This window comes from Echeneis naucrates, chromosome 11 (genome assembly GCF_900963305.1).
Source record: "Echeneis naucrates chromosome 11, fEcheNa1.1, whole genome shotgun sequence".
NCBI lineage: Eukaryota > Metazoa > Chordata > Actinopteri > Carangiformes > Echeneidae > Echeneis > Echeneis naucrates.
Genome location: NC_042521.1, coordinates 5812202 through 5828177, shown reverse-complemented (window position 1 = coordinate 5828177; position 15976 = coordinate 5812202). Strand labels below are relative to the sequence as shown.

General features: G+C 41.3%; 1 protein-coding gene across 6 annotated transcripts in view; it reads left to right on the top strand.

Moving 5' to 3' along the window:
• LOC115050597 (RNA-binding motif, single-stranded-interacting protein 3) overlaps positions 1-15976 on the top strand; it is a 238561-nt gene that overhangs the window by 204661 nt on the left and 17924 nt on the right. For all 6 annotated transcript variants that reach the window (XM_029513487.1, XM_029513488.1, XM_029513486.1 and 3 more), the window contains 4 exons: positions 333-439; positions 7125-7168; positions 9325-9421; positions 13250-13300. In XM_029513487.1, coding sequence (XP_029369347.1) covers positions 333-439; positions 7125-7168; positions 9325-9421; positions 13250-13300 — 299 coding nt within the window. The remainder of the gene's footprint in view (positions 1-332; positions 440-7124; positions 7169-9324; positions 9422-13249; positions 13301-15976) is intronic.

The window sequence follows — 15976 nt, the reverse complement described above, 5'->3', positions numbered from 1 at the left end:
TGACAGAGCAGTCCTACATTACCATCTCAGAGGTATTTACAAGAGCGATTACTGTGATTATTATTTCAACAATACCCTGCAATGCTCTTTCATGGTCTGCCAGCCTGGGCCAGGGTAGCAGGGCCTGCCAACAACATTGGTCTGGGAATTTGTCTAAATACGCCGTTGGAGGGCAAAGAGGAGGGAAGGAGGGAGGGAGGGAGGAGGGGGGAGGCAGAGGTGAAATGGTAGAAGAAGAGACGCGACACAGTTCAAAAGGACTTCTGTCCTTCTGAGGGGGTCACAGGATACAGTCTTAACATGATTTTGTCTTCCCCCCTCCCTTTCTGCAGCTCCCACGGAGCCTTTGCTCTGCAAATTTGCTGATGGAGGGCAGAAGAAACGCCAGAGCCAGAGCAAATACCCTCAGAACGGAAGGCCGTGGCACAGAGAAGGCGAGGTAAGGTGTCCCCAGTGCAGGTGCCATCCTCTTTTATTAAGTCCAAAAAGGCACAAAAGATTGATTTTTGCCCCTTTAAACTGAAGAGTGTGGGACATGCCAGTGAGTGTCTCACACTACATCTCAATATATGTTTTGTTTTTTTTGTTTTTTTTATTCATGTGATAACTGCGTGTTTAATATCCTGTCTGGCAAGTTTGGTGATGAAGCTACCCCAGACATCACAGATGCTATAAATACAGCAAAGGGAATTTAAACTGAGCAAAGTATAATTAAATGATCTATAATATTACTGTTGTGTGTCATCAAGCAACAATCATGATATAATTTTTTTTTTTTTTATCTCAGGGTCTGTTCATTTAGCCTTCAGCTACGTAGCAGTCCCTCCACATTTATATTTTAGATTGGCTTTGTTTTTCTCCTGCTATCCACTGACTTTTAATGAATGAATGACAATTTTAAGACCAAAAAATTGCAAAGCTAAACAATATACAATGCCAGCACACAGATGTACTGCACACATTGTGCCTGATTAAGATCCCTACAGCTAAAAGGTGGTCCTTCAGAAACCACATAATCCACTACTCAGTCAGAGATGGAAAACTGGCACCTTAACATTGCTGTTGTCATTGTCTGCAGGCCACAATTTTCAACATAAAAGTATCCTCTTATTTCTATTTTTGTCTTATTTTGCTGTTTTAGAGATTTGATTGCACTGAAAAAAGCCCAGATTGTGCCAAAATATTTCATCTAACCCAATTAAACCCTTCTCCATTCTACAATGATGACGTTCTAAATCTGGCATTTACCTCTGAGGTAATGGCCCCTAAAGTTTGCCTACAGAGTTAGCTATAACATCTGGATGTATGTAAACCATTACTGCCTGTCATTTGTATTTACTCTAAAGTACGGCACTGTTAAAAAAAAAAAAAAAAAGAAAAGAAAAACGCCCTGGTTATCGATCAAACTGCCCCCGGATGTATAGGTGCTGTCACGTAAATTGCATCTCAAGCCAAATGCCTCACTGAACACGCATATTCCTGCCATACATCAGAATGCTGGGAAACCTGCTGAAATTGGATAGAGTGCTATGGTAACATATTCATCAGCAACATGTGGAGACAAGGTTAAATTCTATTCGTGAGCTACCAAGCTGCTATACTGGGAAGGACACAGAGAGGAGACAGGTAGAAGAGTGCCTCAGACAGGACTGTATAGATGTACACACACATGTGCATAAACACATGCCCACGCACACACTCAGTATGGCTGACAGTTGTGCTGAAGCTGCAATGTAGGGGAGACCAGGAGAGATGAAATGTTTGTCCTTCAGGATACACATGCTCTCAGTGTGTTTGTCTTGTAGAGAACCTGAATGTGTATTGAGAACAAGTTGGCAGAGTACTGTGTGTATGTGTGTGTGTGTGTGTGAGAGAGAGGGAGAGCGTCTGTCCGTCACATGTTCAACAGCCCTAACACCTATAAGTCAGTGAAGCATGTTTAACCTAAATCACATTCCTCCATCCCCTTGCAGGCCCACACATCGACAGGGTCAGCTCAGTTTACTTGAGGTAAAGCCAGATGACTGCATTTTCTTGATTGAGTGTGGGTGCGTGCACTTGTGCGTGTGTGTGTGCTTCCATGAGTGTGTGCAGCTATTTTATCTAAAGAAACGTAATAAGGATGAGGGAATGTCCTACACTGCTAAAATTGAGAGAATACTCCCTTTGTCCTTTTGTAGTATTCATTCCCGCCGTCTATGTCCTCTGTGACACAATGCCTGTGACCTGAGCCAGAAACAGCTGCACATCGTGCCACGTCTCTTGTCAAAGTCACAAAGCACAGGACTTCATGACCTGAGTTTGTGCCCTGTGGAACAAAGGGACAGATTTCACTTACACTTCAGTATGAGAAAAACACACGTAGCCCATATCATCCTTAGTCATCAGTTACATTTCTGATATTTTTTTGACCCCAATCACTTTTAATGCTAACATTAATATCATAATCCTTATACTTGCACTGTTTTTCGGCCTGGTGTTGAGTGGGTAACAGCAGAAGTGAAAATATTGCAGGGAGAGATTCATGGCTGTCGTCCTCGACAGAAAAGAAATCAAATTACAAGGTAAGTTTTAAAAAGCAGAGAACGCACACTTTGAATATAAAGCCAAAACAAAAATAAAATTAGATGCAAATTTTTCTTATGCTGTTTGTTTAAGTTGAAGCATTTTCAACTTTGAAAAAAAGAATGCATATATACGCAGGGCTTTAAAAACGAACAGAGAGAAGGAGAAAGAGAAGAGAGACTTATGAGAGTTTCTGAAGAGTTTTGAGTTCAGCCAACGGCTGAGCTGAACACAAACACCCCGGCACACGATCACACCCTTAGAGCGTTCGTTGCCAGCTAGTTTTCAGCTGAAGCCTATAGAGTGAGCAAAGAACATTTGCTGTTTGGGAGGAATGAATGCAGGAAAGGTGAGAATTGGTTTAGCTCTCTGTGGGAACATGTATTTAATTTCAGTAGCTTAAAGAGACCTATTTGCTTGTTTATTTCTGAGAAGTTCTTCCTGTTGTGTCACTGAGAAAGAAATCCCTCCTCTGCACCATGGCCCTCTTATTCCCTCCATCCCTTTCTTTCCTCTGCAGTGTTTCACATTACACTGCATTAAGGCATGACGGCATGAGTGAGAGGCTGAGGTTTAACAGCCGTAGTTCAAGGGAGTGGGTGTGTGTCTGTGTGTGTGTATCTGTTGTTGAACATGTTCCAGTGTACCAGCATTTATGTGTGTGTTGTTTTTTTCTATCCTTGAAAGGGCTCGACTTGAGATTTAGATATTTGAACCAGCAGGGTTTATTTTTTGTTTGTTTGTTTAGTTTTTTTTAGTAACTGTGGTTTCTGAATTTAACATGGCATAAATATTTTAGGATTAGATTTAAATAAAAATTACCCCTTTAAACAGTTCAGATTCCAGATTCAAATAAAGTTTAATTTACTTTCATTTGGATAGTTTATTTTTTGAATAAAAATCTTCATTAACTCCCAATCCTGCTTTTCCTTTCTGTAACACCTTGGTTGTTAGTTATTTTGGGAAATTAGGTCTTCTGGAGAGATCGCGCTACACTCCAGCCCACAAGGCGACAAACACATTAGATCCTGACAACATAAGCCCTGTGGATTTAGGTCCAATATAAGGATCAAATAAAAAAAAAAAAAAAAAACTTAAAACAGAACTGAATTTCCCATGTAGCACTGAAATGCACTTTTATTTTTTTTTATTTGATGAAGCTCTACTCAAAGCTTGGCTTCACCAGCATACGCTTGGATTTGACAAAGCCTTGTGCTGGCGACAGAAAGACCCCTCATACGTGGAGTGGCATGGATGTGTTGGGGCGTCCTTGTGGCCATTGATCAGCTGTAATGGCGGGGAAATTGGAGATAGGCATCACATGTTAGACTCTTTATCACAGCTGAGGCCATTCCTCAGCTCACTCCCTGTGGCAGGCAGATGAGGGCAAGCAACAGTCCGCACAATCCATTACTGTCCTCCTTCATGTCTCTCTGCCTTCACGTCTTGCTCTGTCGGTGTCTCCTGCTTTCTCTCACTCTCTCCCTCTTTGCATTTGCCCCCCCCCCCACTCCCCCGTCTTTGAGCACTCCTTCCTTCTTGCCTTCTCTTTCTCTCTCCCACTTTGTCTCGCTGTATCTTCTTCCCCGTGTTTGAAGTCTTCCCAGATCCCACAGCAACATATGGAGAGCGAGAGCGAGTGAGTGACTCACAGACCGAGAGAGAGAAAGAGATAGAGAACACATTGCATGATCAGTCAGGAGTTACAAGGGGTTGAGTGCTGCAGGGTGGCTGGTGGTGAGGATTGAGAAATATATGACAGATTTTCTTGTAAACTACCCAAAGTGGGAGTCTAGAAAGTGCTGTTTCTCGCTGTCTCATGCTGACAAACATATTAGTCCCTGCATCTTCCTCATACCACACACACACACACTCACACACACACACACACTTAGACACAGACAGACAGACAGAAGCGCCATGGGTGCTCACCCCCCCTTCTCTTTCTCTCTTCACTTCCTCACACTCTTTCACCAATTCACTCTTCTATACACAAAGAAAAAAAAAAAAAAAACTTTCAAAGTCACACTTCTCAAGCACCCACTCTGGGGGAATAAGCGAAGATGGAAGAAAACATCCGGCTTTCCACTCCGCGTGAGAGCATGACAGATGTCCATGTGTGTGTTGTGTACATGTGTGTGGCAATGAGGCAAAAGAAAAAAATAAAGAGGGGATCAGTCTATTGAGGCAAAAAAAATCAAGGAGGGAGTGGGTCAGTGTGTTAGTGTGTGTGGGGACAGGAGACTTGCTTGGCTCAGTTTTCCTGTTTAAGAACAGCACAGGTTGTTACCGGCCAGATTTTAGCATCTGAGTCAAAAAATGCTTTATTGCCATAATAACGTACTTTTATATTTGGATTGAAGAGACATTAGTTAGACAAAATGGATTTTCTTCACACTCAAGAGCACAAATGAGAAGTTACTCATTTCAAAAGAAATTTCCACATCTTGAAAAATTTGAATTAATGATTGAAAGCAACGAGTCATTCTGAGTTTTGGAGCCAGCTGCTGGCTTTTTCTTTTTTTTTAAACAGTTTATTCACTGCATGAGACAATGAAAGCGTAACTCAGTGTTTAAGTTAACGTGTTAAATGAGCATCCATAGCTTCTCCATCTTGAAAAGCCAGGTCAGTTGGTCAAAGCTTTATCCTTGGCCAAGCTTTGTTCAGTGCGCCTGTTCAGTATATACTGTGCAGTCAAGGTTGTTTTTTTTTGTGTGTGTGTGTGTGTGTGTTTTTACACTCTTGGATCAAGCTCAGACAAAAGCATACACAAACTCTCTGTCTTTTCCTTAACCCTCATTGCGACAGAGCCAAGAGCTGACTGCATCGGTAATCAGTCATTGGCCACGCAGGTTCCCCGGCCAGGAGCTTCTGTGCTGTGGAATTCATCAGCACATGGAACCAAGAACGGCACCTAGGGGAGTTATCAGCCTCACCAGACAGCTGGCCATGTCTGCCAGTGCCATTAACGCACACATGAACACACACTCGTACATACACAGACAGACAGGCATGCTTTGAGACTCCTCAACTCCCATTTATGGTAAAGACGGTTCATAAACACAGAGCTCAATCAACTTAGACGTATGGATGTGAAGAATGGGAAGGTGGGAAGACACTGGGAGGGAAAAAGATGAATAAACTACCTGGACTAACAGCTTGACTTTACAGCTTTACATTAAAAGTCTTCTGAAGTCTTTTTTTTTTTTTTTTTTTTTTAATCAGCTCTCCAACAACAAAGCTTACCACCAAGCACATGCAGGTCCAAACATCCGGAGGGCTTACTCATTTGATGGAGTTTTTTCTGTTTTTGTTCACTCTCATGGGCTCAGTCCAGGCTCCCTGCCCCCCTCCCCTCCTCTGGTCCACTACTCCCTCAACAGTTCAGCTCAGTGTAGGTAGCCCTCTGTAGGAACAAAGGCAAAAGAGTGGTATAGAAAGATGTGAGGGATGAAGAGAGAAAGGCAAGGGAAGAAAGCAAGAGAACGCGGGATGATGAAGAAAGGAAGGAAAGAGTGGTAGAGCAAAGTATGAGAGAGGAAGGGCAAGAAAAGGAAATGTGTGTGTGTGTGTGTGTGTGTGTGTGTGTGCGCGCATCTGTGTGTATGCTGATGAAATCTGCCGTCCTCAGCAGCCTCCCGTTAAAAGAAATCGGATTAGCTCTCCTCCGGGAGAGAACCTTCAGGAATGCAGATGACGGATTGCAGCAGGTTTCTCTCCTGGACTTTAAGAGGGCCTTACACACTTGCACATCCTTGCGTAAACACACTCGCACACACACGCACCATGAACAGACAAAGAGCTGAGTTCTCCGCTCACTCCTTCCCTCTCCAAAAGGCATTTCTTCATTTCCTCTGATTTATAAAAACACGATCGCACGTGATTGCAATGGAAAGAGAGGCATCGTCTATACTAATTCACTTTGTCCCACTGACAAAGCTTTCCCCGCATCAGCTTTATCACTTGTCAGTTTTTCCAATTCGAAATGGGTTGATTTTGATTTGATTGAATTTATTTCGAACAAAAGGAATCAGGGTCTAAAATCACGTTATTCCCCAAGTACAAGGAAGGTACAGCGAATTATCATGGTGACATTGGTTCAGGAAAAATCGACAGACATGCAGCACAGAGTATCACACAGTGACAGAATCATCTCAGATGTACATACTACTGAGTAAGGTTTGGCAACTGTTGGGATTGAATAAACTGACCAAATGTTTGCATCATTTTTGGTTTCCTCACAGGTTTTGGTTCATTTTAATTAAGATAAAATTTTAAGATGGAGCCATCAGCCAGTAAGCCTAGCTCAAGTGAAAGACTGGGTAAAAGATAAACGAAAAATAGGGAGAGAGAGAGAAATTTTTAACATTTCACAGCTTGTTTGAACATAATCTGAATTCTCAACAAAAAAAAATGTTGTTTCATGACCAGTGTTCTCCGACCGTAATGTTAAACTTCCACATGGAGCAGTTCACTGTTTCTTTATATGTTTTATTTCACTGTGCATTGATTCATAATGCATGTTGATCTTGCATGCTCATTGGCTTTTCTCTTTCAGACTGGCATGGCGTTAACATATGATCCTGCTGCAATGCAGAATGGGTAAGAACAATCCATCCTTGGCACCGTCTACTACACTCACGTCTCGGCTCACTGGACCAGAGTCAATATCAATGTCATACATGATGATTAATGTAGTGTCTGCACTTTGTAACTGTTTGATTAGGGAGATCTGTATGAACTATTAACTATTGGTTTTCTGTCGTGGAGGAACGGCAGAGGGTAGCTAAGTGAGCTTGTGTGTGTTTGCGTGTGTTTGGGTCTCTAAGTATGTGTGTGTTCCTGTTCCTTTCTGTCTTAATGCCATGACTTAATGGTGCTGTGGAAATAAATGAGCCGACGACATGTTTTATTTTTCCCTGCAGTACTGAGGCAGGAAGGAGAGTGCTGGGCCTCTCCCCTATCTCCCTCTGGCCTCAGTCATCCACAGGAAGCTCCTGACTCCCTGCTTCTTAAACCACTTATCCCCCCGTGGCTCAGAGTCAATCTGAACCAAAAAAAAAAATGGATGAATAGCATCACTCATTACACACAGCCTGTCATAGAAAAGCCTGCTTTGCTGCAAATCCGCCAAATTATATTCCCACAGATATTAGCAACAGACCTGCTAGTACAGGCACAAGTCTCTCTTAATACATTCAACCTGAAATTTAGCCTAAAAAACTCTGAAAAACAGGGTGAATTAAGTCACAAATTCTTCAAATGTTAACAGTGTTGGAATAAAAAAAAAAGATCTGATGAATCTTAAAACGGCGGAGTAAAGTCAATGTAATTCATATTTTAATGCAAACTAGAAAATAAAAATGCAGTGGGACTGAAGCTGAAAATGCAGAACAAAATTGCCACTTCACATTTCTCAGACTGTGCAAATTGCCTTAATGAATATAAAATTTAATGATGATGCAAATTAGCTGTATAAAATGCATATATACGTGTCCCACAATATATATTGTGGGACAAAATTTACATTTGCTGCTTTGCATTAATATTTACATAGATTTAAGTGTATACTTTCACAAGAGAAACATGGCCCATATAAAGTGTGTTTTATACCAACATCTCATAAACTTTAGTCATTTCATAAATCTATTTTGCTTTGTTGACATTGATGCTACTTCTTCATTGTTTGGCATTTCACAGTGACTCACTTTGGATTCAGTTAAAAGCAAACTGCCAATTTGACCTCCTATAAACAAATCTTTTTAAAACTCCAGTAAGAAGCTAAAACAGACATACCTGGGAGTTTGCCTGGTAGTACTTTTGTCAACATCAATCAAATATATAGACTTAAATGAAAATCCGCTGTAGAAAAGATGTAAAATATGAAGCTGGTCAAATGAGCTGATGAGAAGGAACTCGGGGTCCAGGACTCCAAACAAAGAAATGGGGTTCAATAGAATTTAATACACAGAATAAAAAGCGTATTCTAAATGTTCACGTTCCTGATGTCTTGAACACTACATGTTGTCTGTCCTCAGCCAGTAATGTGATCTTCAGCTTAGGTGATAGAGACTATTGGACATTCTACTTAGGCTCCCAGGGGATCTCAGCAACATTCGTTTGCAATAAAACCTTCAGCAATAAGATAAAGCAGCGAAGGCAACCATCTCAATTCTCCACAGCTTGTGTCAAACCTTAGCTTCTTAAAATGCATTGAGTTTTCTCAAAGCTCAGCGTACAAGCAAACTACTTAAGCCAGCCATCCAGCACGGCACAGTGTGGCCTTACTGCTGGAATATGTGTGGAGAGAAATACAGACAACCTCCCTCTTTATATGACGGCAAACCCCCATTTGATGTGATAAAACCTGACTTTTCAATTGAGAATACTATAAGACACTTCATGAAACTTTTATGTGGTGTTTGACGTATGGCCAAGTGCTCAGAGCAATTTACAGGATAAACCCACTGTGTGTGTGTGTGTGTGTGTGTGTGTGTCTTCATGTTTGCATGTTTGTCCTTATCACCTGTGTGTGTGTGTGTGTGTGTGTACACAGAGATACGTATATAGAAATACTTTTATAGACATAGATGTGTCTATAATTGCCTTCTTTAGTGTTGAGCAATCAGAATGTTTTATTTATATTTTGTTCTGTATTCTTAAAATAAATGTTGACAGACTTCCTCTGCTGATTTCTGTCCTCTCTTCTTATCCTTATATCACCTCTACCACTCCCTTTTCTCTCTGCCCCTTCTCAGGTTCTACTCCTCGCCTTACAGCATCGCCACCAACCGCATGATCGCACAGACCTCCATCACGCCCTTCATCGCTGCTTCTCCCGTTTCCACATATCAGGTGGGCCATAATGCAGTGCATTATGGGTAGATGTCTGTCTGTGTTTATGTATGATAGGAAGGTTTTTGCTGTGTGTAGGGTGGATAGAAACGAGGGGGTGGGCTGCCAAGCAGCATGAAGTTCTCTCTTCTTTCATGGTTTCTCCACCACTCCAGCTGTGCTGGATGACATCTGTTTCATAGGCGGCAAACACAACAGGCATCAGAAAACAAGCAACAGAAAAAGGGATTAAAAAAAAAAAAAGGCTGACAGGATAGAAAAAGAGAGTCACCCATCAAGAATGAAAGTGTCTAGGAAAAACAAGCAATTTCTTCCCTCCTAGTTTCCTGACCTCCTTTGTGCTCCTGAGCTGGTAATGCAATGAAGAACTTTTTTTTTTAATTATATTTTTCGCCAACTTCAATACAATCACTTCCTGTTCCAAAGTAGATTTCCACCTTCCTCATGCCTGTGATCTGTGGAGTATTGAGAGAGAACACAACAGGAGCGTGAAAATTGGCTATGTGAGATGTCAAGAGTGTTACCCTTTTTCCGTCACTGCACATTTCACCCAGCATGCTTTGCCAGATCTAAACATCAAGAGGCGCTGCCAATGTGCCCTCCTGCTCAGACGGTATCGTTTAACATTGGCTCTGTTCGGTATGCAGAGACAGACAGATGAGAAGAGAGAACAAGAGAAAGGGGATGAAGGATGGATGGGAAAATGGAAGGGACAGATGGAGAGAGGGACTACTAGGGAGAGAAGGAAGGATAGTACATGTGGTGGTGATGGTGACAGTGTTGGCTCAGGTGGTGTGTGGGGGGGCAGGCAAGGGTTGTTGCTGAAGGTTGCTTTGCCCGTCTTTGAGGCACGCTTGATTAAAACTCTAGTCCAGTACCTGCAGTGGATTGGTAGGGGAAAGAGGGGGAGGGAGAAAAGTGGGCCAAGGCGCGCCTCTAATCCGCTCTCGGAAGGCTTCCCAAATTGATTTATCAAAAACAATGGTCAGGCTTTTGAGGAATATTAATCCTCACAGTTTCAATATCGGGCCACTCTGCCGCTGCTTCCTGTAATATTGCCCTTCAGCCAGTCACGGCAGGAAGGTGAGTCCTTCATCTTCTGTTCAAGTACAAAGACACAGAGGAAAAAGAAAAAGGGAAGACAAGCCAGGCAGGCATAAAAAAGCCAGACAAAAGGAAATCACTTGCTTTTATGATTGAAACTATTTCCTTTATAATGAAAATCTCAAGGTGCATAGAAATTATTGTATATGCCACTCATACCTCATGTTTATGGGGAAGGGATATTTTTTCAGCGACCATCTAGATGGCGGATGATTTATCAAATCTTCAAATGAACCGTGCCAACAACAGTGTTCTGGTCTTCTCTTAAAGCTGGCTCCGGTTAGCTTGAATAACAATTGGCTTTTTTTCCTGGAAAATCTGCTTTGATGATCAACATGATGGGAGCTGGCCCGGACCAGATCACTACCAAGATCTCTGCTAGTTCCGCCAGCCAACAGTGGCCTGGTTTACATCACTGGCTCTGCAGAGCAGCTCACAAGCAGACTAAATATGTGACTTCCTTGTTAAATGTTTGTCTGTCTGTCTGACTCACTAACTTAGTAGCTAGAAAACTGACTGAATATTTAGCTTTACGTGTGACTGGTTGAGTGGTAATCCAACTGGCTGAACGGACGGATGAACGACTGACTGACCAGCTTTTTGGCTTGCTGTCTGACAGGCTATTTTAAATGGTAACACAAGCTGTGTAGTTCAGCCAGAGGTAGCTTCTTAGGTCATGCACATAATACCTTTCCCTCACACTGAACCTTCTGCAGCTGTAAAATAACTTACTTTGCAAACTTGTGGCATAAGCAAACTTATTTGAGAAAATCCAAGTCAAGTCAAAGACCAAAGTCCTGATAAAGGCTTCATTATGTAAAAGGTAGCAGCCTTAGTAGCACTTCCCTACACAACAGCCTGTGACTGCCTGATTTTATTTAATTTTTTTCTTCAGCATCTCTGCCAGGTCCTTTTCAAAATAGTTTCCTTGACGTTTTTGAGCCTTACATGTTAATTGTACCTCACAGGGCTTTCAAACCAGAAATGTAGGGTTGGCATCAAGCAAAGTATTCCTGTAACCGTGAAGACCAAGGTCGTCTAACCTTAACAAAGTAAGCTGTTTGCTGTATCCATAACCATAATAGTCTTTTGCTCAACCTAACCAAGAGTTTTGCGCCTAACCCTGATCAAACCATGACTTTTCCAGGAAGACAACACTATAGGGTCACTTTCTCTGGAGACTCCGGGTCCTATCAAAGGGTCAGGACAGCCGAGGTTGTTCATGTGGGACGAAGTTACATTTTGTCCGACTATGTATCCTCTCTGGCAACCAAACGATGGTAACATAAAACATAAACATAAGAAAACAAGAATCGTGTCATCAGCGCGCATCGGCACCGCTCATGTAGCGAAGCATTAAGGCAGCTTTGGCCGTCGCGTCAGCGCTTTCATGCAAAGAAAATCTTCAAAGAGGATGAGGAGGAGTTTTTGAAGCCGGTCATGGAAAGGAGTTTGAGGAAAATCTGTTTTTAGCATTAGTATTAGTACTAGCTCTCTTTCCTCATGTTGTATTCTGGTTGGTTAGTTTGTACATGTGGTTTGCAGCAGTGTGGGGTTTCAGTCAAAGACTTTTGGTGCTTCTAACCTTTTTTAATGAACGACATAAGAAATTACAACATTTTTCTAACATTAGTTTTTATTTATTTTTTTATCGTCTTTAATTTGTAAAAGCTTCAAATCTGACTTCAGTCCCACACTCTTTTCAAGAAATGGCGTGATGGCCATGCCATATCTTGGTTGGAGAGATAAGCTTTCTCTCTCTCTCTCAATCTCTCTCTCTCTCCTCTCCCTCCTCCCGTTCAGCTGAGAACAAATATTGTCATGTATAAACAGACAGACTTGGCTTCATGTTATAGGATATCAAGCTTGTTTAGGTGTGGATCCAAATCACGCATTTGGGTTGGCTCAGAGGATTGATTGCTCTTATAGCAGATTATTCCGTGTTTGTCTTTGTTTAATCTAATCATTATACCAGCATCAGTGGGCAGCCTGTGTGTTTGTCTGCCACGAGCTAATTCCTCTCTCCAGCACATTTAAAAGCTCTGTTTGTTCTTCCATTCCTCCAGTCTTTTGATCATTGACTCTGTCACTGTTTCATCATCTCTTCAACTTTCTCTTTCACATTTGTAAATAAACACGTCCATAGATGATTTCCTGGAGTAATCGCTTGGCATGTTTTTGAATCCTGGCCCACACCAACAAAAAAAAAGGAAATCTCTGTCCACCTCCTTCAAATTCCTTTTATTTTTCAATGAAAAATTATCTAACTGGAATGTGTCTGTGCTCAGTAGCACTCTGTCCCTAGAGTTTTTAAAACCCTTCCCCCCTTTTGCATGAGCACTGGGCATGGTATTAATGTTATTATAATAGTGGAGGAACCTAATTTATGGGCTCTATGCGCAAGTCATACTGTTGGCAATAATGAGAAGGCAGGAGAGACATTTGCTGCCTCCAGACTTTCAAATTCTTTTTGTAATTCTTTGGCGCAGCCTAATCTGTATAAAGTTCATCCATTTGATGCGTTAAAACCAGCGTAATCATTTTGCAATCCTTCAGACTCAAGAGTATTTGGACATATTGTGAATATTTGAAGAGCATTTATTGCCTTATCTGAGATACCACTTGAGTCTCGCTAATACAGAGGATAGTTGTTTTTTTGGGGTTTTTTTTTTTTTTTTTGGTCTTTTTTAATCACAATTTTACATCTTATGTGTTTCTCCTCAGGTCCAGAGTACGTCATGGATGCCTCATCAACAATATGTTATGCAACCTACAGTGAGTACTCTTGGCCCTGACTCCCTATTCGGGGCCCTTTATTGAAAATCTGTGTGCAGTCTTTCCCTTGAGTTGCAGAATGCAACTAAAGGAACATTTTTTTACTTACATTTGTGCTGAAAATAGGTTACAAATGGCATATCTATTTTATTTTTTTTATATATTTATAGCAACATGACTAATCACACAAATAAGGAAAATTATGACATACATTTTACATTTGTCAAGTGTTCAACAAACTAAATTGCATAGATGCTCCGGGTGAAATGCATACAGTAAAACTTCTGATACCTAAATGATCATGCTGTGGTTGCCGTACACAGCTCATATAAGCATATTGCCCCACTCTGATAACCACATGTCTCCATCTTTCCGAAGCATTCAAACATATTTGGTTTTATGTTTTTGGTTGGCAGTTTATAAGTGTTTGTTGTGCCAGGAAGCTATTCAGCGTCATTTACCAGACCACAGCACAAAATAGAGAGGCTGTAGACTGTTGCTCTGGGTTACAAGCCGAGACAGCAGACAGGGGAAAAAAATTACCATTAATTAGATTTAGGTCTACAACAGTGATCTAGCTGCTTGCATTCAATGGTATTCTTGGTTGAAGAATGCATTCGCTTTCAGATTTTTTATTTCTTCTTTTTTAATGTTGCAAAATTAGTTATTTATTTTAATCATCGGCCAAATCACGTTTTCCTTATATTAGGGAAAACTAAATTTACTTTAGACGTAATTAGACAGATCACTTTTATCACTTTTGGTTTCAAATCTAACACCAATTGAAGACCATTTTCCAGAGCGGTAGTCCTGTTCTTATATTCAGCTTTAGATCTTTATTTAATTAATGAACCTAAAACATTGTTTAGAATAGTTCCCAGATCTGTCTCCCTAATGTGAAAACAACAAAGAGGATTAGTAGTTAAATAAACACTTTTAAGGTTTAGCTTAAATTGATCCTAGCACCATAAGTGTTCCAGCTATTTTGCTCAGAGGTTTTAATCTTTCTGCCAGAGGCTTTAATTTTAGCTTGAGGCCTTTCGTGGCCCCCAAAGCACATTCACTTAACTTAGTTTGCTTTTGCTCTCAGTTCATTCACTGAATGAGACTTGTGGCCAGCCAATGGCACATCTATTTGATCCATTACAATCTTGAGCCATTTTAACTTCAGGCTAGATTTTTGTTTGTTTATTTTTCCAAAATAAATTTCTGACGTAAAGTGCATTGCAAAATGTTGTATATTGTGCTACAGTACAGTACAACTAGCATGCAATGTGCTGCCGTTCTAACCTTGTTAATGCAGGAAGTTATTTTCTCATTTCTCATATTTTCTCAAATAACCTAAGGGTAACTTCAGTATGTATGTGTATATATTTTAATTTTTTTTTTCACCTCTAATTAATCACACTGCTGCATAATTCAAACCATGCTTTAGTATTCAAGTTCTCTTTTTTGTGCTCGAGCAAATGAATATGGATGCAGGTGCATAGGTAGCAAAGCTATATTAAGCTATATGTAGAAACACACACTTTAGAAACTAAACAACTTGAATGGCTCATTATAATTAGTTTTAATTATTCTGCCAGACTTGTAGATAATTTTTCAATAACATGTTTTATTTGCATCTACAGTTTCAATTTTTTTCTTGCGCTCAGAGACTTAGATGAATTGATATTTTCTTTAACTGTTAATCTTTTGCTGTTTTTATATAATCCACAAAACTATCAGTGAAATTGTTAAGCTATGTGCAGGAAGACAGCCATTTGTGGGTCTCTGCAACTGCACAAATTGGGGAAAACTGGACTCTGTAGCTGATGGTCCAGTAGTCGCTCACTGGAGGAGTGCTCAGTCAGCTGCACAGCTCCCTGCTGTGGCCATTTACCACTCAGTCCTACCCATCTCACTTCCACTCCTGCTGGGGGACAGTGAACATGTAATCTGGTCACAGCAGGCCTCCAGCCAGGAAGGCACAGACACACACACACCACACCCAGCTGCAGCTGCCCTCCAAGCCGCTCACTCTGTCTTCCAGCAACACAACCTCCTTCCTTTGCTACCAGTATCTAAAGTGCCCAGTCTCCTGTTGCCTTTTATGCTTTTCTACTTTTTGCTGCACTTTGCTGCCAATACTTGTTCCAACTAAAATTACATTTACAAGCAACATTTTTTTTGCTGCTGCTGCAGCATCTGCCTGTGATGAAAGTGAGTTTGTGAAGCTACTAATGTTTATTTCTGTGCATGTTTGTGTGCTCTAATATTTTGTATTGCCATATGTATTGCCCATACTGGTAATTCCCAACCAGCTTGTATGGCTCCCTGACAGCCATTCATCTTTCAGCCTTATGTCAAGAGGCCTCTTGGAGCCATTGGCATTAGGCACTAGCCAGCAGCCACATTGTATTGTGGTGTATATGTCATCATGCCTTTATCCCAGCCATATCCGTCCCCACGGCCATGTCCCCATTGTGTCCTCTGTCACCAAACGGCTGCAAGGCGCTAACCCCAGCTGTCACAGCCGTCAGTGGATCATAGCTACCAATCTGTCTCCCTTTATGACCTGTGCTCATATCCTCTACCAGCCACATACACAGCAGACCGCCCCTTACACTCACACAGTCTGCCACCAGCTCAGTGAATCACATCAAATTAGCCAAGCGTGCTAGCCTCACGAGCTCG